General features: G+C 50.2%; 1 protein-coding gene across 3 annotated transcripts in view; it reads right to left on the bottom strand.

Annotated features, from left to right (window-relative positions):
• SFSWAP (splicing factor SWAP) overlaps positions 1 to 21,212 on the bottom strand; it is a 71,259-nt gene extending 50,047 nt beyond the window's left edge. The window contains exons 1-7 of one of the 3 annotated variants that reach the window (XM_045814654.2): positions 20,856 to 21,212; positions 18,136 to 18,305; positions 17,425 to 17,556; positions 13,089 to 13,174; positions 7,665 to 7,890; positions 6,598 to 6,704; positions 6,026 to 6,158 (exon numbers count right to left, since the gene is read on the bottom strand). In XM_045814654.2, coding sequence (XP_045670610.2) covers positions 6,026 to 6,158; positions 6,598 to 6,704; positions 7,665 to 7,890; positions 13,089 to 13,174; positions 17,425 to 17,556; positions 18,136 to 18,305; positions 20,856 to 21,073 — 1,072 coding nt within the window. In that variant the 5' untranslated portion in view covers positions 21,074 to 21,212. Of the gene's footprint in view, positions 1 to 6,025; positions 6,159 to 6,597; positions 6,705 to 7,664; positions 7,891 to 13,088; positions 13,175 to 17,424; positions 17,557 to 18,135 lie in introns of all 3 variants that reach the window. The other 2 variants (XM_087857445.1, XM_087857446.1) reach the window with 2 other exon arrangements.
• Between the last annotated feature and the right edge of the window lie 975 nt (positions 21,213 to 22,187).

Here is a 22,187-nt window from a genome sequence, read left to right as displayed (position 1 = left end):
GGCGTCCAGCCAGAGAGAGACAGCCCCCGAGCAGCGAGGTGGGGGAGCTGAAGCCGGCCCCTTCCTCTTCACAGCAACATCCAAGTCCAGAGCCCACTCGGCAGCGCTCCTGGGTTCCAGGCAGCGCTCCTGGTACGGTGCTCTCCGCCAAGGTGCTCGCCGACGTGACCGAGCTCCGAGAACGGCGTCCAGGAGCAATGAGTGAAAACCAAGCAGCTAATAACTGCACACGACTGGTCGGAGGCAGCAGCCAGCTGAGCCAGGCCTCTCCAGGACAGACCAGGCTGGACGCTAGCTTTACAAAGATCTAGCGCGAGGAAGATGCTCCCCAAGACCCTGACGCCCAGACGAGCTCTCCTGTCCGCACAAGGGTGGGAGGGAGGCGCTCCTCCAACAGAACCCTCACAGCACAGGTCCACGAGACTCAAGGCACAGAGACGCCCCATCCGATTACTCACACTCTCGCAACAGAAACACACGCTTCTGAAAAGTCAGGAGTCAGGGCAGGGGGAAGGGAAGGGATTTCAGGAGTATTTTAATTTCCTCCAGCTTCACAGTTAATGACATCTAAGATAAAAACAGAGCTTTACAAAAAAGCTGCAATCCCAATCTCTCTAACGGTCTCCCAGTCTCCACAACTGAATCCCCGACGCCTGCAAGAGACTTTCATCTGAAGACCCGCAATTACTTCACTTGGATTTTTGATTACAGGCTCTTCTGCTAAATTCGAGTAAAGTTAAAAAAAGCTTCCTTCCACTTTAACACAAATATTTCTATCTGGGGGCGCCTGGGTGGCACAGCGGTTAGGCGTCTGCCTTCGGCTCAGGGTGTGATCCCAGCGTTCCCGGATCGAGTCCCACATCGGGCTCCTCCGCTGGGAGCCTGGATCGAGTCCCACATCGGGCTCCTCCGCTATGAGCCTGCTTCTCCCTCTCCCACTCCCCCTGCCTGTATTCCCTCTCTTGCTGGCTGTCTCTATCTCTGTCAAATAAATAAATAAAATTTTTTAAAAAAAATTTCTATCTGTACATCCAACTTTCTAATCCCTGTTCTGCATAAAGCCCATCTTTGGATTCCCAGCCAGGAGCTCCCCGCGCTCCTCCCCCGTCACCACACTGCGTCAGTGTTTCCGCTGTGTCCGGGATTATGGTAGGAATGTCTACTTCTGGGTGGTGGGATCCTGGGTAATATTTTTACTTTCTTGTTTCTATTTCCCTTCACTTACAATAAAAGCATTTTTAAAAAAAGAGTTTAGAAGGTAAGTAAAGCACTTCAAGGTTATGATTTTGCCAAAAAAAAAAAAAAAAAAGAAAGAAATGCCATGAACAAGAACAGTAAAATCATATTTTAAAAAACCAGAACAGAAGCAAGAAAACATCCAGTCTAGCCACACGATACGGTTTAATTTCACTTCAGCTATTTATGAAATGAAACATTCAAAAAAACTGGGTTGGCGTTTTAGTTTTTAGAAACCGCGTGCTGTACCAGTGCGCAGTGCTTCAGTATTACTGTTTCCCGCATAGTAACTGTATCTGTGCCCCTCTTGGGCAAGATTTACAGGTAAATAGCAGGAGACAACCAAGTAACAGAAAATCACTGTCAAGCTAATAAAAGGAAAAAACTGTCAGTTTTACACATCTATATTTAAGGATCTTTTAAAGAAAATTCTTCCAAAATAAAAACAGATGCTTTTCTTCCAAGGCTGCCTCTATCCAGGAAAATCTCTATCAGCAAGAAACCAATCACAGGGAATGGCCATGGACCTCCTGAAGTGATTTCTTAACTATGCGCTAACAGAAAGAACTGGAAAAGCTTGGTGACCCTGGCTCTGAGGGGCTCCGGCGGGGAAGAGCTGGGACGGGAGAGCTGACAGGCGGTCTTGAACCTGTGTGTTAACATCACAGGCCCGCAAGAGCTCCCTCGGGATACTGGCCTAGTTTCACAGAGCATCCCATCTATCTTGTGCTTTTTCTGGGAAGGGACAATCACCTACACGGTCCAAGAGGCGCAGACACGCAGGTGACAGAGCAGGTCCCCCGTGGAACCCCACTCCTGCAGGTCTCTCACCTGACCCACTGGAGACGCTTCCCTCCACATCTGAATCCAACCCAAGGGCCTCCTCCTACACCCGCCCCTCTGCACCTGCCCTGCCAACGCATGCGGACAGCTGTCCCCATCGTCCTCTCCTGAGGGCACACCGGGCCTCTCGGTCTCCCACCAGCACCGGAAATCTGGCTCGTGACGAATATTCTTGTAGCTCCTTCCTTACGTGTGTGTGGATGACAGGCACGTGCACCCCAAGTTCTGACACGCGCTGCCAGCCTGCCTGCACACGCTCCCTCCGGCAGGAACACCACGCCCTCTCCCGCTTCTGCCTGCGGCACAGCTGGAAATCACGTGGCACAGGAGGTGCCACTGGCGCTGATTTCCTTTAATCGCCATCATTATGAAGGAATTCAAACTTGTTAACATGAAACAACATCTTTGACAGCCCAAAAACCTTGACTGTATCCCAAGATTTACAAGTCTCATGTTCTCACGTGCCAGCCAGGGTAAGCCTCTCGACCGTAACAGCCTTGTATCCTGTACGCGTGTGCTGCAGTCTGGCTCGCACTCTCCGGGGGTCGGGCTCTTAAGCCAGCAGATACAATGCCATTCGGGAGAGCTTCGAGGGGAAACGTTTAAAAAAACTGCATGGCCATTTTTACCTTTCTGAATTATTCACACTGCAGCCTGTGTTTCCGCTGCACTTTTTCCCCCCCTATCTGACCATAAAAGCTATTGGTGTTAGACACTTCTGCTTCCTCGGTAATTTTATTTTTTCTATTAGTGGACTCTAATGTCTGTTGGCTTAAAGGAGGGAATTCTTCACCGGTTAAAGTCTCCTCACTTTGCTGAGAGGTGCCCACGCGGCACCTCGGCCTAGAAGCCGCCAGGCTGCTCGGTAAAAGGCGGGGCTCTTCCCCGGAGACTCCCTGCTTGCAGGCTGCCCGTGTTTCCTTGCCCACCCACTTCCGAACGCGGGTCTGCCTCAGGACCCTTCTTCGCGCCCCCTCTGAAGGCGCCCCTGGTTTGCGCGCTGGGCAAGCTGGCAACGTGACGTGCTGCACGCTAGGGCCGCGAGGCTCCTCTCCAGTAGGCTGGGCCTGTTTGCTGTTTCGGCAGAGCTCTCCTCTGAAACGATTTTTTCCAGTGAAACTACTGTAACTACATATTTAATTAAAATTTATGCAAATGGCTGGAAGGCTAACTGCTTACAGGACTGTATGGAAGCAGGGAGGAGAACTGGGCGTGAGAGCCCTCAAGTCAGACTGCCACCCAAACTTTGCTCTGGGGCGCCAGCACCTCCCGCACCGCACACGCCCAGCGTGGCGACCGGCCCACAGCACACCTTGTACCCGCGGCAGGAGACATTTCAGGTCCGTAGGTACCACTTCCAGATCCACTAAGATCCGCTCTTAGCACAGACTTCGTAGAAACCACCACCTCGTCAGGCCCCGAGGTCTCTTCCCTTGTAACGTTTCACTTACTACCTGATCGCACTCATTTCCCTTCACTGTGCCTCCTTTTCAAATTTTTCATATTCTTGATTTTTTTTAATAGAACCATATAATCTACTCGCAGATGAAAACATCTTTGAAAACCTGAATACAGGTGCTCACACATATTTGTGCTGGGCAGTTTCAAGCACAGGACTCTTCCTAGAAACTGGATCAGTGTGTCTAACCGTCCAGGCCTCCTGCATCACCCCACAACCCCTAGATGCTGGACAGTGGCTGCTGCGGTGACCCTAAGGCTGGTGCTCTCGGGGGGCTCTCACGGGGACACTCACTCCCCACGGGGCACAGCCCCTCTCCCTTTGCGCAGCCCAGCTTCAGAGAGTCCGTGCTCAGGCGTCCATTTCCACACCCTGTCTGCTTCCCGCCCCACTGCAGTCCAGTTTCTGACCTCCCCATGTCAAGGAAATGGCTCTCGCTTCTGGTAACGAGGTATCTACGTGAGATCTGGACATCTCACAGCCCGCCTCCCTAGTCTCTAGGCAGCACTGCCCACTGCTGAGCCCGGTCTCCAGAGGAGCTCTGGGACACCCACCTCTCGGCCCTGCTGCCCTCACACCCATGACCCCTCCCACAGGCACAGCAGAGGCAGGATGCCGGGGGGGTAGGGGGTGGGGGTGCCTGCAAGCAGCACCTACTTGGATGTGTGTTTTCTCGGACTGCCTTGCGTTTTTTACAAAATATGAACTCATTGCTGACATTTGTAAATTGAGATATTTCACCTAAACGTTTTAGATTTCTTGCTTCTCTGCAAAATCTGGAAGCCGATCCCTGCCCCGGCACAGCTGCAATCCACGTGCAAGCAGCCACAGGTCCTGTCAGCCCTGACTCTTTCGTCTCTGCTGGGTTAGACAGTTGAGCTGTGAGACTGAGACACCAGGCACCAGACCCAAACGCCCGTCTCACACTTGCCTGTCAGGCTTGCACTGTGTGAGAGGTGGGCACTATTTGGCGCCCCCCTGCTGGAGCACTGCCTGGGGGAGGTCGGCACGGGTCCAGGCAGGGAGTGCCCCTGGTGCACCTGATGTTTGTCTAAGGAGGGGCTGGTGTCAATGGGGCTCTGAGAGCCTGCAGGGAGCCTGAGTCACAAAGCAGCCACTAGGCCTGCCACATGGCAGGCGCCATCCCCCCACCCAGTGCTGTGGGGGCTGCAGACACGCTGCCTGCGACTGCCCTCAGTGCCTAACGGTACGTGCTCCGTGATAAACAGAGCGAATGATCGGATGATGGTCACCCTGACCCCAAACTTGCTCTCCTCTTCCGTGCAAGACAGTTCAATAGCTTCACCGACCTAGTGGATGCACACGGACAGGGCGTTTCACTTGCAGAAATCCAACGATAGGTTGGAAAAAGGAAAACAAGGAAGCCAAGGGATGTTCCACTCAGCCAACTTCTACCGGTCACTCCCGACTCCCGTTCACCTGTGTGGCCCTGCTGTCCACACAGCACTCCCCGTCATGAGCACTGCAAACCCCAAGCCCTTTAAGAGGCTTTTCCAGGATATGCGCATGAAGTTCCCTCAAGTCCCTGACCCACGAAGTCTGCAAATGTCACGGTGGCACATCAGAGTCACCGCCAGGAGAGGGTGTAAGGGCCTGGCTTCTGCTTCTGACGCTCCAATAATACGCAGCCTACGTCTTAAAGGAGAATTAATCTCTGGCTGATTCCCCTCCCTCTGACGGTGATGAGCTTTATGGCCGGATGACTGATCGGATCTGCAGGGGAGGGACCCCAAATCCTTGCAGCCGTCCTAAAGCCTCTGCTCTCGTTCTGTTAACTTCTGAGTAATTTTAACCAGATCAGATAACGAGACCCAGGTCAAATGCTTTCAAATGATTACTTGAATAGAACCTCAGGATCTGCCTTCCATTAATAATCTTCCGGTAATTAAGAAGACAAAAGGCCCGCAAGCAGCCCGAACAGGTAGGAACTAGCTGGGATTCTAAGGCGTACATTGCACGCCAGCTTGAGCCGTCTCTTTTGCAGGAAAGCAACTGTGCACACAACAGCACTGCCAGCCTGCCAACATCCACGCTCCCTGTGCTTCGTAACAAGAGCTTCCACTTTGGTTAGGGCCGTGACATACTGGATTCCAGCCCTCACTGTGGGCCGGGAGACCATGCGACACAGTCCTGTCTGTGAGGGTCAAAGGGAGGCACCAGGCACGGCTGCTTGGGTGAGGGAGGGGGTCTTCAAAGAAGGGCAAAGCCCCCGAGCACCTCCTTTCTGCCCTTGCCCTTCTCCATCCTTCCTGCAATGCACAGCTGATGCTGGACACAGAGCAGCCATTTGTCAACGTTAGGGGACACACAAAAGGATGAGGCCAATGCCGAGGACTGCTAACCGTGAAGACCCCAAGGGACTGAGTCCTCCCAGCCCCTCTACCGGATGCGCACTGCATGCATCCCTGTGGTGCCGTCCTGCTGGGTACGCTCTGCAGGCTGGGAGGCGCACAGCGAGGTACTCACAGTCAGCGGTGTATTCCACCTGGGAGGGCTGCGTGGTGCCGCCTGCTGTGGGGGGGGTGGGAGCGGGACTGTCGGCCTGGGCTTTACGGACCAGCACGGCAAGGGGGTGATCCGGGTCCACCACCTTCAAAGGCTGCAGACAGAGAGGACGCATGATCACACCATTTCCCGTACCCTAAGTCATGGAGAACTCTTTTGTGGCCAAGAAGGCTCAACTCAACCACAGCACACGGTGTATCAGAGCACGTGGACGTGCTTCAGGAAACCCTCGTCATGCGCACACAGAGGGCCTGAACGACCGTGGCTGTGCTCTACGTGGCTGCTCGTGAGTCCCAGAGGAAGTGAGTGAACAGATGGCTTCCATCGTCTAGTAACCACTCGGGAAAGAAAGGAGGGGTGGGCAGGACTCTACTGCCACCAATAAAAGTGTGAGCCACCAAGCAGACGTGAAAATGCAGAACAGACCTTGATGACGATAAAATAAGATACCAAATAAATGGCTGCTTAATGATTTCCTAAAACTAGACTAGCAGAAGTTCTGTTACGGCATAAAAAATACAGAAGATCAGAACCTTCATCAGCTCCTCCAGGCGGTTACACTTCTTGGAAGCAAAGAGAGACGGGTGCAGGTAACTCCCATCTCCTTCATCATCGTCATCATCAGAGCTGACTCCCGACTCTGGAAAGCAAAAGTGTGTTTCAAGATTCTGGTGTGTGGGGAGAGACACGGCACAGATAACGGGTGTAAACACTTAGCAGCAGACATAGGCAGGGCTGCTGGTAACCGTGTGGCGGTTATCCACCCAGGAAGCACCTCTGGGAAACAGCCCCTGGGGCGCTGCCGCCCAAACGTGCTCAGCGGAAAGCGGGGGGCAGACAGGCATGCGCCGTCCGCCAGCATACCCATCCAGCGCCACTAGCCTGGAGCAACTGTGTTTTAATTTAGAAAAAAGGCAAAAATCCTGATGAAAGATAGAACAATGGCAACAGATACTTTAAAAAACTAACAAATGTGGAGAAAATGAGATCTGTAAGCAAGATTTGTACAAATGATTCTGAAGATCACGTTTCAGCTCAAGAGAAAAAAATTCAACAGCAGACATGTACAGACAGACTGCTGTCCCTGCATGTTATTCAAACAGTTAACTGGCCTTTGTGGTTAAGAATTCCCAATTTAGATATTTAATAAAAACAACAGCTTAAGGTGGAGATGAATAAATAGAGAGCAAAACTAACCATTCCATTTTTGTGCACACATAACTTAAGCTTAGGCCCTAAATCCGCGGGCACGTGTATGGCTGGAACCATCCCACGAAGCAGATTTACTCTTTTCTCCAGGAAATGTGAAACAGCCAAAATGAGAGGAAAAATTTCCTACCCAGATAATTATGTTCTGATAGCATCAATATTTAATTATATGTCACTATCTGTGGAAATATTAATTGGGAATCTAGTGTACTTTCAAGACTTACTCAAGAAGAGCTTCACCCCGCCCTCGGGGTGCACCAGCAGGTTTAATTAGCACACCTTAGTGGTGGGGCTGCAGGAACATTCTGGAAGTCCTGCAGTGCAGGCTTATCCCCTCCCAGAGGCCACCCAGCACAGGGCCCGCATCCACACAGGACACAGTCTCACATACTCTTTTTCTCTTCGTTTCTGTTTTCCGCCAACACCGTATAGCGTCCTTCTTTCATGGCTTTCTGGATGAATTTGTAGTAGGGGTTGAGGTAGTGATCAAAGCGTAGAAAGTCGAACTGAGAATTCCGGGCCTGCTTGGCTTTCAGCATTATTTCAAACTGTGCTCCCTGTTTGCACACGAAATTGGCTGTGCGCTCAATGATTGCATGCATTTTGGCTGTTGGTGGCTATGAAAAAACATACATATTCACGTGATCAATTTTTCCTCTTTTTCACTGGCTACATGACTTAAAACACAGGAAAAAAACCTGGTTTTACTGTCAATTATATGAAATAAGAGACGGGGTGCCTGGATAGCCTGGTTAAGCAGCCGACTCTTGATTTTGGCTCAGGTTATGCTCTCAGGGTCATGAGATCGAGCCCCATATTGGGCTCTGCGCTGAGAGCAGTCTGCTTCTCCCTCTCCCTCTGCCCCTCCCCCGACTTGCACTTTCTCTCTCTCTCTCTCTCAAATAAATAAAATCTTTAACAAAAAAAGAGAGAGACATTTCAATCGGAAGAGCCCAGTTTGAACAGCCCCTGTTCAAACTTTGGACTATTTCTGGATTCTGTAGTATTTCATGGGGAGAAAACTCACAGACTGAGGTGCCCACTCCAGCTTTGAGCAGAACTGACTTGAGACAATCTTTTTTACACCAAGTCACTGTACCTCCACATTAACCAGGTTCTGTGATGGAACTGGAGGTCGTGAACCCTCAGAAGCTGTATGCAAATTATATACATACGCATATTTCTAGGGAGGGGCGCACGTTCACCAAGTTTCTCAAGGGCCTACACGTCACTCCTCTTTCCTTCTTAGCTGGGACTAGACGTCATAGCTCGGAAAGCGCCATGCTCTCACTGCTCCTGCACCTAACTCGCCTCCACAGCACGTGGGTGAGGTCTGGCCAGAATGGGGAGGGCTTCCCCACAGCAACAGGCTGCACATCTTGCTGCCTCCCAGTGAGGTTACTACCAGGAACCAGACCCTGCCAACCGGGTTCCTGCCCGTGCTAACTTACTTCCTCCACATGACACGCTGGGCACTTCCCACCCACAAATGGAGCTTGTCAGACCAGACACTGAAAGCCATACTCCAAAAATACTTTTAATAATAACGAAGAGATTAACACTTAGAAATTACATGCAAATAAAGTGGGAAATTATTCATTAAAAATGGGCAGTTAAGTATTCAAGATGCTTTCTGTAATTCCAGAACCACATCCTTCATAAAATATAAATGCCTTAATTCTCAAACTTAATTCCTGAACTAATAAAGTCCTTCACACTTAAACAGGATAAGTACCTACAATTAAAGTTATTTACTGATCCCAAAATAAACTAGATTCCATGTCAAAGGCCCACTGCGCCTGGAGCATGGATCCTGAGGCAGATTTTCAATGGCTTGGACTAACAGCAAGATTAATCTCTGAAACTGTGTTCCACACACACCTCCATCATTAACAGTGAATTCAGAATAGTGACCTTGAGAGGAAACGACAGTCGGCTCCACAGGGAGGCCTTCTCTGCTGACCAAACTGACCTGCTGGTTTAAAGTCTCCTAAAAGGAGACCTATTTATGATAGAATGTCATGGTAAAAAGACAGTGGCCACAAAGCACTGGTGACTACAGAGGAACAGAGCACACGGTGAGCACACTTCCGGGCCTGCTCCCAGAGCAAGGGGCTAACACACCAGCACCTGGTGTGGGAACAGTCTCTGCTCTCTCTAGCGCCCTACGTTTACAGAGATGTTTTCTATTTAACACCACGAGTACCCCCACTGTAAAATGGGTTTTCAAGGACATATACACATATACGATGTGTTACAAAGACTGATGATAAAGGGAGAAATGCTTGCCTTACACGGGAAACCTCTGGTTTAAGTAAGTGACTTAGTGCACCGAAGCAGGCTCCTGCGTCCTCACTCCTCGCAAACTGCACTGACACGGCTCTAAACACTGCGGGGTAGACACCGGGAGTGGGAGAGCAGTGTACAAGGTGAGAAAGCCCACACCAATGTCAGGTCTCCTAAGAGCTCTGGAAAATGCTGGAGCTCAGAGCCCTGAAGCAGGGGGACCAGGACGGGGTGGTATGGGGATGGAAGGGGAGTGAAAAGTGAGGAGCCCCCGGAGCAGCTGGGCTGGCCCTCTCCTCCACTATGATCGGGGGAGGAAAATTAAATGCCCACTTCACTCACAGCCCAAAATAAATATTACATCAAGTCACAGTTCAATTGTAAAAAAAAAAAAAAAGACAAAAACAAAAACAAACTATAAATGCAAAAGTAGGAAACAGGAAATATTTTTTAAATCTTAGGCATGGGAAGGGACTTCCAAAACAAAATTCGAAATCCTGGTGCTACAATGGGATCTAGTGACATGTGTGACTCGAGAGACACATCTACATCCTGTGAGGAAAGAGCTGTTGGAAGACAAGGTGCCTGCAAAACGTGCTCAGCGCACGGGGTGGGGGCAGGCTCATCACACGTGAACAGTCTTCACGAATCCCATGGCAAGAACTCCACAGGATGCTTCCCACCCCCATCCCGTGGCGACAGAACCCCTGAATTACGATGACAATAACACTCTAAGCTGAACACCAATCAGCTGGGCCTAAGTCCATGGCTCAGAGCTCTGGAGCTGGGCCCAGGCTGGAGCTGCAGGCCTGACCCGCGCGTGCCTCCCTTGGGGCAGCTGCTCTGACCTCTCTAGACCTCAGCGTCTCTCCCCTGCACACGGGCTGACAAGCGCATCTACTCCCCAGGCACCGGTGCTGCAAGGACTGGGAACAGGAGCAAAACACGGTGCACGGTGCCTGGTACACAGCACGTGGTCAGCAAACGTCACCCCGCGGTGTTCTTAATCCAAGAGACAGAAATGTTGCTCACGACAGCCATTACACACGAATCCCTCCCTGCTTTTCCTCTGGTTCATAAAGTGTGTTCAAATGAGCATGTTTCCCTTAGAAGTAACTTCTAATGGGGTCTGTGGGGCAACAGCACTTCCAGAACCCGTGGCTGACCGGAGTGACTCTCCCTCCACCTTCCCAGCGGTGCTCCCGGTGTGCGCCAGCTGTGGGGGCACCAACACAACCCAACACAAGCAGGCACAGAGCAGAGTACAGCCAGAATCGGGACCGGGTGTGTGCAGAGCTCAGGAGGTGACCAAGACAGGCTTCCAGGTCCCCAGGAAGGGGACAGATGGCTGAAAACACAACGTTGGGACAAATGACACCAAGCTACATATCCAGGGAGAAACCCAAGAAAACACACACAGAACCACTATGAAATCTAAAACAAAGCCGTGAGGTCACTTTAGGGGCCTGGTGGAATGTGGAGCGGGAGGGCTGCCGGGGTTTTGTGGAGGACAGCACCAGCTGCGGCCTGTCTCAAGTACCTGCCAACATCCGCCTTCCCGAGTGCTACGATTTCTAACTACTCCTACTGTTCACACAAACCCCACAGATCCTGTAGTCATTAGGCTCTAATCCAAAAGCCTGGTTTAAGCATCAAGAACCCCCTAGAATGCCTGCTTTCTTTCCCGTGTGAAGGCAGCCCCCGTGCATGGAGGCAGCAACCCGCCCCTACCTACAGGCCGACAAGCTCAGCATTTCATCACCGACACGAAGTCCCCTACAAGTGCCCCATGCTCCACCCACCCCCCCGCCCCGACATCGCAGTGTGAGTCGCAGACCATGAACTGCTGCCCCCAAGCCCTGATGCCAGCATGGAGGGAAAAAACCCTGTCCAGCAGCACCCCGACAGGCACGCAGACATGGTTTCCACAGAATCAAACAATTTCCTACTTAAGAGGCCGGTCTGTAATAATATCACCAGAAACTCTTCAACATCAAGAAAGCAAATTACTATTCTGCTCTCCAATGGCTAGCGACTATTTTTAGTTCCAGCAGACCATTAAACAGCTTAGTGATGCTTACTCTGGCTGAAAATACACAGCCATTAAATATTTTAATAGGAAATAAACAATGCAATAAAAATCTATTATACTTACATGTTTATGTTTGCATAAAAGTTTAAAAATAATCTTTCACATAAAAATAAATATAATTCCATATAGTCAACCTTAAATAAAAGCTTTTAGCATTAAGTATAGGTAAGGGAGCAACCCGTTTTTAATGGGTCTCTCACGTGGAATAAAGAGCACATTCCAGAACAAGTAGGAATATAACCCAGAACAATGCACAGAAAGTATATCAACACAAATCTTAGAATATCAAACGTTCAAATGACACTTTCAGCTTTAACTGAATGCTGGAGATGGAGAAGCAAATATACGTAGTAATTTCACTCAGCAAAATCCAGACATTTTTACTCTTACTTGCACGAAGACTGAGAAAGCGAAGGAAGGAGAGGCTGTGAGTGCGTAAACGCAGGAAAGGAAGAGTGGAGGCTCTGCCGCCTGCCTTCGACACATGAAAATGGGGGGAACCATCATCAGAGGCTCCTTCCACGAACAGTTCCCGGCCCCCATGCACCCAGAGGCTCAGAACCCGGGGCACGAGAACCTAGGACACCTGCGTCCATGGTGCTAGAAATGCAGTCAGGAAAACCCACACCAAGCACCAACATTCCCCCCACCCCTGCCCCCCGAGCGTGCACGTGCAACACTCTGCCTGCCACCCGCACGGCATGCTCTTCTCCTCCTGTGGCCGGGCACAGCAGCTAGGGTACGGGGCTGTCAGCATTACAGGACACAGGAGATACAAAGCAGTCAGGGCTGCTGCGGGAGACCCCAAGGTCGCCCCCTCTAACTCAGCATGAACCCAACAGGCTGCAGCTGGAATAGCAGCATGAAGGGAGTGTGAACCACTGCTCTGCCAGGCTCTAGTCGCAGAACACTCAGGCCAAGGTGAGTCCCCCCCTCGGGGGGGGGGGCTTGAGTGTCAAGGGGCCTGGAGATGCCACCAGGCCATCATCACAAGGGACAGGAAGACCAAGTGCAAGAGCAGAAAGGAAGGTAAAGGCATTTCCCTAAGTGCCTGGCAAAGCCAATTCCCAGCAAGCCACGCTGTGTGATCGAGATGGTTCTTATGCCTAAACGTGGCTGACAGTGTGGCCAGCAGCTTCCTCACCGCTTACTTGGCCTCAGTTTCTCCATCCTTGTAAACATGGGGGCTCAACCGATGACTTCCGAGAGCCAGTTCCTCGAGTCCCTGATGCTCTGGTCTAGCGATTCTGCTGGAATTCCTCCCTTTTGCTTTGGAGGAGAATAGGGGGGTGTGGCTTTGTCTCCATGAACTCACATCATTTGAAAGCATCACGAACTTACAGAGCCATCACGGCTACCACCAGGCTCGTGCACACCCGGTGCTCCTAACCCACAGTGATAACAACGGGCAGTCCCGTGAACAGGAAGCACACCTACCAGCTCCACGTCAGGCGGCACGTTCAGCCCCAAAGGGGCAATGAAAGGCTCCTCGTTTTCCTCTATGTTTTCAGCCTCATTTTTTTCTGTATAAAAAGAAAATATAAAAATTCAGAACAATGACCAGGAAAAAAGGTGGCCACCAACAGGACACAACAATGGAGGGACCGCTGCAAGTGGCGCTACCCTGGTTCTTCACCTTCCCAGCATCACCTCTAGAAACACCTTCCTGTCTCCTCCTCTGCCCCAGCACACACCAGTCAGGTTATGGTACCAACCCTGCAGACGAGGCTGCTGAGGCACCGACCTCTCCCGGAGACCTGGCAGTGGACGTCCCCCCACAACCACGCCCTGCTTACTGGGTACTCAGACTGTGGTCAGTTCTCCCTGCTCCCAGCTCTGTGATCTGTGTGTGTGTTTAACTGGCACTGAGACCCCTCCAAGCTGTTTCTACGGGATCCCCAAGGAGGCAGGCACAGCTCAATCCCCAAGTGGCGGGCGGATTTCACCATCAAGTTGTAAAGCCCTTAAGTGTAACTGCCAAGACTTCCCCACCCGTGCAAATGATCCCCTACCACAAATAATTAGACGCCTCTTTCCCATTTCCATCTATGAACAGCTCTGTCCGCTGTGTCAGACGGGGCACTGCACGTCAGAACCTCCTGAATCGGAAGGTACCTGCATACCTCAAAATCACTCAGGCGATCACCTACTTAAAGGCCAGAGTGAAATGTACAAAAACGTAATAGAAAACTTATCAAAGCTAACGTTATAAAGGATTTCAATACCTACTTAGGTTTTTGTCAAAAAAATAACATTAAGAAAACATTACATCATCTTCAAAACAAATGTTTCCACCACATATGGTTTCTTGATGAGATGAACAATTTTGAAGGTTTCCTATCAAACCTAATTCTTCCAGGAAGCCAAGAAGAATTGTAAGTAGGTTTCATCATACCTAAAAACCTGGGTATTCTAGTCTGATGAGATATAGGTAGGTTATAAATTCCTAAGTAAGAATTATTTAACACTGTCCCGCCTTATTCTCCCCTAAGAACCGGAGACTCACTCAAGCCTGACAGCTTCCTGCCGTCAGCAGCCCTGCTCCCTGGTAGCAGTGACCAAACGGCCCAGTGGAGCTGGGCGACACTGGACACCCTGGTTTGCAATACATCAAGTAGCAACTTCAACTCTCATAGTCTCCTCGGGCGTGGGGCCAAAGGTGTGTGCATGGAAGTATGACCTTTACTCTACCTCCCTATCATGACGAAACGAGGGAAATTTTTCTCTTCAACACCCCTGCCGCTGCTCAGGAAGCAGAGGCGCCCCGATCAGGAGCCGTCTGGAGCACGGAGGCTACCCAGAGCTGCTCCGCCCTACACACGCCTTTGTTTACAGAAAAACGGCTGCAGTAGCACAGAACAAAACACAACCACTGCAACACTCAGATTCAAATAAGTTCAAATCCTTCTTTCATAAAAAAGATCTTTAATAATGATTAAAAAACACAAGAAAATTATGAGAATCTGCCACGCAAAAGGAAGAGGGGGTGACGCACAGATGCAAAGGGGCCAACGCTGCCAGCTTAAAATGTCCCCAAATGCCAGGACGGTAGAGTAATTTTGAAAATCAAGGAATATTTAGACCCACTGATGGCCCTGGAAAACAAACAAACAAAAAAACCTATTTTTTTTTTAATAATGCAACACTGAAGTAAAACTTCCCCGTCAGTGGTACTGGGCACCAAAGTGCATTCTATTAAGCGCGTGTGTACGGGTGGCATTTTACCTACACTGGCATAAGCAAAGCACAAAAAGCCAAGATGTAAGTTTCCCATGGGCCCGACTTTCATTAAAAAAATTAATCAGCAGGGCACCTGGGGGCTCAGCCGGTTGAGCGCCCGGCTCTTCATTTCAGTTCACGTCAGACCTCAGGTCCTGGGACCTGGCCCCACATCAGGCCCCACATCAGGCTCCACGCTCAGCGATGAGTCTGCTTCAGATTCTCCCTCTCCCTAGACCCCTCCCCCTGCTCAGGCACGCACGCGCGCACTCTCTCTATAAATAAATAAACCTTCAAAAAAAATTAATCACCATATAAAGCAAAGTCCTGAGAATGTGATTATAGAAAAAAATTATAAGATACTAAAGAGAAAATTATGTTAAAGAAAAAGCATATTAAAACTTTGGAGGGGCGCCTCGGTGGCACAGCGGTTGAGCGTCTGCCTTCGGCTCAGGGCGTGATCCCGGCGTTATGGGATCGAGCCCCACATCAGGCTCCTCCGCTAGGAGCCTGCTTCTTCCTCTCCCACTCCCCCTGCTTGTGTTCCCTCTCTCGCTGGCTGTCTCTCTCTCTGTCGAATAAATAAATAAAATCTTAAAACAAAACAAAACAAAACAAAAAAAACAAAACAACTTAGGAGAAAAACTAAGTCACATTGAAATTCTTAAAATTCAGTAATTATAAAGAAGTTTAATTACATGGAGACAATATCCGACATGTGTAACAGGGGTCGGGAACTTTCTGGACAGTGCCAGACAGAAAGCATTTCCCGCCACACATTTCTGGCCACACGTGGCCTGTGGGCCAACTACTCGACTTTGCTGTTGAGCCGCCAAGGCTGCACGGACGCCGTGTGCACAAGCCAGCATTGATGGTGCGCCCGCGAAACTTCACCCATAAAACCTGCCGGCTGGGCCAACAGCAGTGTGCCGATCCCTAACCGAGAATGTTAAGAAATTAGTATTATGGATTTTCCCAAAGATTGTCACTTGATCTTGCAAAAGACATTTGGCCTTTACAAATTTCCATTCTTCATGTACCAACTTATATAGTACTTATTCCTTCCTTCTGATCAAAAATACTATGTATTTAAAGCAGACATCATGTACACGGTTCGGGAACAAAACAACAGAATCTAAACTACCCAGAACCCTAACAGGGGTAAGTCACTGTGGGTCAAACACTGAGTGCTTACTTCTCGGACCTGCAAGAACATCTCCCTGCCTCCTAACTTCTGAAGGCGTGACATGCCTGAGCGAGGCTTTAACTGAACCCCGTTCCAACGACATCTGAAAAGTCTTTTCACAAGCTCCTGGGACACAGCTGCACAGCAGTGACTGCCGCCCACGACGCGAAGAGCAGGACGGGGAGCGGGGCAACAAGGAAGCACCTGCACAAGACTGCCCAACGTCCTGTGGAGGTGACACCCACGGTGAAGGGGGCAGGAGAACCCCACGCGGCCGCACCAGGCCGGGCAGACCACACTGGCACATCAGGCTGATGTAACTACTTCAGACTTGTTAGGAGCTTTGTAACTTAAGGAGAAACCAATTAAGTGCCAAATAACGGAGTGTTAGCTCTAAGATGAAATCCCCGTATAATGTGATTCTAAGTTTATTATTTTAAACATTCGAATGGTTTCTAAAGTTCTCCTTCCCTTCAAAATTTTTATTGACTTATTTTAAGTAAGCTCCACACCCGGTGTGGAGCTAGAACTCACAACCCCGAGATCAAGAGTCATGCGCTCTATCGACTGAGCCAGCCGGGTCCCCACACAGTTCTCCTTCCCCTTAAACAGAATGTCCTCAACACAGCGATCTAGCCTTGAAGTTTCCGGGTCGTGTTACCATTACGGATCGTTGACGTCTGGTTATTATGCAAGGCCGTGATAACGGCGCTCTCAGGGCTTACCAAAGTGACTAAGGACGTTTGTCCCTGCACTACACGAGTCCAGATATTTTGGGGGCACTATTTTTTTTATATTCAAAGTTCCTAGAGTTAAACCAGAAGAGTATGAACTTAAAATCTTCCATTTTATGTAAATATTACTGTATGACACCGCACGGGTGCCGTGTTGGCGGGTCCCACCAAGTCTACCTGGGACGTCTGGTGCTCTTCTCTTTTGAGCAGGAAGTGCCTCCACAGGTGTCCTTCTACTGAGCCTTGTCATTATTTTACTTGTGGGGGGTGTGAAGAAGCAGGTTCACACGAGGTCGTTAACGCCTCTCCTCTCCATGCCCTGAGAACTCACCGTGTGTATCAATGCATGTGTTATCAGTTAAGAAACAAAGAATCCAGAGTGAATAATTTCCAGTTACCCGAGTCAAAGAGAAATAAGTGAAAGGCAACTAGTCCAATGTAGACAAGAGCCTGCATTGTTTTCACCTCCAGAAACACTTTGTTTTCTAGTTTCTAACCTTGTTCTACCCTGAGACGGAGTTCCGCTAATGCTGCCTGTGTCACACTGATGTTACACTTAGCGTCCACACTTGTACTCTGAAGGCTCCACCGTGAGGCGTGCAGTGTGTCACCGCGGGCAGACCACTCCCCTCACCTCTCTGTTTAGAAGGCTCCTCCTCCTCGGTCGGCTCAGACGGGTCATAGTAGTCACTACCGTACGTGAATCCCACTGCGTTATAGCTCCCATCCTCTGCCAGCGCTTCGCTCAGTCGCTTGTATTCTTCCTCTTGAACAAAAATGAGAATTTTATTAACAAAAGTGGAAATTTACTGAGAAAAATTTTACATATTTCTAAAGTTGTAGCTATCAGTAAAGCATACAACACACTTTTTTCAACCTCTTTTTGAGGCAAAAATGTTTTTACAAATTCACACCTCACATCTATTAATATGTACTTTTGCTAGTACATGTTTACCACAGATAGCAGAATACACGTCTTTGTGGAAAATTTCTTCCTGCTGAGAAATTTGGGGATTAAGAACTGTATTAAAGATTGTTAAGGCAAAGACAAGAACATCAATTTTAGTTTATACGATACTGTTAAAGAAGAACAGTTAAAGAGTTTGGTTTTTGTTTTTTCAAATCCCAGTCTGCCCTCAAAAGCTGGGAAAATTCTTTGTGGCTCTATATATAAACTATCCTGAGGTCCTCTCAGAACGCAAAGACTCCTGTTTTTCCAATCCACTGGGTACTGTCAAGATAATATCAGAAAGAGTGAGTATAAAAAAATGAATGGGAGTAAATTTTAAATACTTAAAAAATTTTAAAAAGTTTGTTGCTTAAGTAAGTTTTTCTTGAGCAGTACCTTGCCTCGCCTCCTCCTCAAGCAAGTCCGTATGCAAGGCTAAATACCTCTCTTCATCACACAGGGCATCTATTCGTGCCTCCTCTTCAGAGAGCTGGTAATCTCGGTTCCATGTGGAATACTCAGCATCGTACTCAGAAAGGTCATGCAGGTGACCGCGCCCATCATATCTGTAATATGAACATGCTGGTCAACGGAAAGAAGTTAACGTCTAGGTTGGTTTGTGTGTGATGTTTTATATATATACTTACCGATTAAAACAAAGAAATAAAAATATTAAAACAAACATAAAAAATCTTCTCAGATTTATATTTAATTTGGCTAGTCATATCTCACCTACTTTTAAACTCAAGTTATCTTAACAAAGTCTAAATTCCTTTGTATAATATAAGGCTTATAATTAAAGGTAAACAATCCTTTAATAGCATAAATGGTGCCCACTTCACTGGCAGTGCTTACCGTTTATGGTTTGGTCAACCATTCAATGCCATTTGCAAAAAAATAAAAAATAAAAAAATGTTTTCTGAAAAGTCAAATATCATAGCTTACATTCACACAAACCGAATACATAAATACCTATCCGTAAGAACCCAACGGTCGAAATTTCCTCGCTTCTTTCTGCTAGTCCCGAACTCTCAGGAGAGATCTTCACCAAAGAAACTTGCGTCCATTGGAGGTAAAATCTTGGCTAGGCTCGCCCCCTAGCCACTTGGCTGAGGAAATAAGTGCTGGGTTATGTGATAGAGAGACACACATACACAGGAACAGTGACATATACGTGCAGTTTAAGGAGGTTCACTGGAAACAGAGCAAAACTATTAGCAGGTGCAGTACAAATATCTCCTAAACTTTATACCCCCAGGAAATAACACACGTTAAGACACATCCATGTCTACGTGCATGGACCAACAGGCACTTCAGCCAAATGAGGAATAAGAAGGGCACTTTTTGCTATGCTTTTAACATCAAGATTCGGTGAGGCTGCCGTCGATGTGCAATATTAAATAATAAACGAGTGAGTTAGAAACACTCAGATTTAGGCTTGCAAAACAAACGAGGGACGAACAAAAGTCTGCCTGATTTTTTAATGCTGACTTTTGTAATGAGGACCAAAAAGTACTTAAAAAAAAAAAAAGACATTTGCAAGAAAAAAGGCCAAAATTCCAGAGTAGCCAAGTTATTGCACTTTATTAAATTTCAAAATTATTTTACTTTGATGCAAACCTCCTTAACTTACAAATGTAGATCATTATTTGAAAATATTATACATGTACATGTGTAGCGTTTGCTCCCCATTAGTTTTGGAAGACCTCACTCCAATCATGTACAGAATGATATGGAAAACTGCATAAAGAGCTCAGACTTCATTGCTTACCAAACTTTAATAATAAATACCACAAGTAACACTTTGGAAAAGCAAGCTGCCTGACAGGCAGCACCGATCGATAGAAGCTACGGTTTAAAGACACAGCATGTTTGAGCAGAGCGTGGAGCGTCAGGTCCAGACCTGCTCCGGCAGCCCTCCCTTCCAGAGTCACTGTTGTCTAGATCTAACTCCAAACGGCAACGTCAGGGATGGAAAAAGGCCTATTTGGTCATGAATGTGTCCATTCTGGCCAGCTCACAGGTCATCCCTACAGTCATGTCCCAGGGCTTTGCAGGATCCAGCTTTAATCAAACGACGGGCTTCCTTCACTCGGAGACACTATTCCACAGTTAAATGGCTGGTCATCCTTAGCTTTTCAGTCCGGGCCCCAGAAGCAGAGTTGCCAAACCGGCCAAAAACCAAACCAACAAACAAAAACCCCAAGGAGGAAAAGGAAAGGGGGACTGAAAATATGGGGGGGGGGGAGGAGCAAACAACCTACACCATGTAATGCCATCCTTTTCAAACCAAACATCTTTAGAAATCCCCAGTCCCGGGACCCCTCTGCCCAAAGCGGCTCAACACCCTCCAGGGCGATTACCTAAAGCAGGTCTGATTTGAAAAGAAACACATCTGCATCCCAGTTCCACCCTTGGGTTTTAAGAGACCGTGAAACCAGCCCTAAGAACACTACCTCTAAGAGTAAAGCCAGTATCTGCCCGAAGTCAACTGGCTTCCAACTGACCGGCAACTTCACCCTGGGTCTGAATCAAGTCAGATCCGTCGGATTATCCCAGAATGGGGGAGGAGGGGACTGGCGGACTCAAATGTCATGCTGGGAAAATACGGGCGCTCCACAAGGAGGGCGCCGAGGGCACACAAGGTTCAAGGCCAACTCTCGGGATCCAAAAGGTTTTCTAACCGCGCGGCCTCCGCCTGCGGCGTTTCGGGGTGCCCTCCCACCACACGGAGCTGTGGGAGCGCCTCGGGTAGGGAGGCAGCGCACGACCCCACAGGAACGCCGGTCGGGAGAGGCCAGGGCACGGGCAGCTTCCACCGCGCGGAGTGGCCAACTGGAACCAGCGACAGGGGTGAGGGGTCGCGAGGGGCTGCAGGAGCAGAGAAGATCCCTCCGGCGACACACGCGGCACGCAACTCCAGCCAGCGTCTTAGGGCAGGTTTCACCGTCCCCCTCCCTCCAAAACCAGGGGGATGTAAGGACAGAGGAGGGGGTTCCCCCAGACCCCCGCTGGCTCCACAAAACCTCCTTTTAGTCCTGGCCATCAAGTCAACATCAGACGAAATCAAGCGGGCGAGGGAAGGGGAGGACCGGCGGGTGGGGGGAGGAACCGACCTGTCGATGAGGATCTTGTGGTCCCCCATCCAGGGGATGAGGTGCTGTCCCTGTTCCTGGGCCAGGGCCCGCTCGTCATCTCGGAACAGCTTGCAGGCATAGCCGAAGACCAGCAGCTCCACTCGGTTCCCCCCACCGCCGGCACCGCCGGGTCCGGCCTCCTCCTTCGCGCCGCTTTTCCTCTCGGTTTTGGCACGGCCTCCGCTCGCGCCGTACATGACAGCGTCGCCGGCGTCCAGACTGGTCCTCTTCTGCGCCGCGCCGATGTCCCCAATGCCTTCGCCTGGCCTACCCCCTCAGTCAAAAGCGCCGCATCCCGGCCCCAAACTCGACACCGCCGCCATAGCGGGCAACAAAATGGAGGAAGCGCAACTTCCGGCGAGGGGCAGCCCTACTTCCGGCGAGCAGATTCGGCAGATTCGCTACTCCTTGGAGCCGTTCGAAGCGCCAGAGAGTATTCTGGCTCCAGCCTTTTGCATTCGGAGGCGTCGCCACGGTAGGAGCTGATGTGATCAAAGGACAGAGTGTGTGTAGTGTTCGTTTTCTCAGACGGTTGTCCAGAGCACTGGCGAAAGCGCCGCGCCGAATTGCGCGCTACCTGCATCGGGCCTGCCGGGCGCTGGGCGGAAGGAGGGCGGGGGCTGCGCAGTCCGAGTGCGCAGCTCGCTGAGGCGGCCCCTCCCTGCGCGCGTGCGAGGTCTCCCCGTCTTCGCTGGCGGGGGGACAGGACTGGGGGTCGGGAGCCAGGGAGATCGGGGGCTCGGGCCTGCGGAACCAGGGGATTCTGGGGCTGGGGAGCTCTTGGGGCGGAGGGCTGAGAGCCCGAGGGGCGGGCCAGGGAGCTCTGAGGCTGGAGGTTGGGAAGCTCTGAGGCTGGGGGCTGGGGGGCCGGGGAGCTCTGAGGCTGGGGGCTGGGGGGCCGGGGAGCTCTGAGCCTGGGAGTTTGGAGGGCCAGGGGCGGGGAGCTTTGAAGTCGGGGGCCGGAGGGCTCTGAGGTTGGGGGTCGGGGGACTGGGGGGCTCTGAGGCTGGGGGCTGGAGGGCCAGGGGATTGGGGGCCAGGCTCTGCCTTGTCCAGGGCGGTCGCTTCAGGTTTCTGAGGCCCTGGTAACTTCTGGGTCCTGGGGATCACGACCCTCATCCCGCCTACCTCGGAAGGTTTCCGTAGCAGAAACCGAAGGGCTCAGTAAGCCGCGAAGCCCCTCGGGCTTCCGGGACCTGGGACTCGTGTGGGAGAAAAGTAGTCGAGGTCGGTGCATTGAACCCGGTTCTGGGAGACCAGTCACCTGGATGTGGGGCGACTGCTACTCAAGGAGGTTCGTCCTGGGCCTCG

The sequence above is a fragment of the Ursus americanus genome, chromosome 30, assembly GCF_024610735.1.
Source record: "Ursus americanus isolate L20-20 chromosome 30, mUrsAme1.1.p, whole genome shotgun sequence".
NCBI lineage: Eukaryota > Metazoa > Chordata > Mammalia > Carnivora > Ursidae > Ursus > Ursus americanus.
The sequence above is the reverse complement of the archived record's forward strand: the minus strand, read 5'-3'. Positions and strand labels throughout refer to the sequence as shown.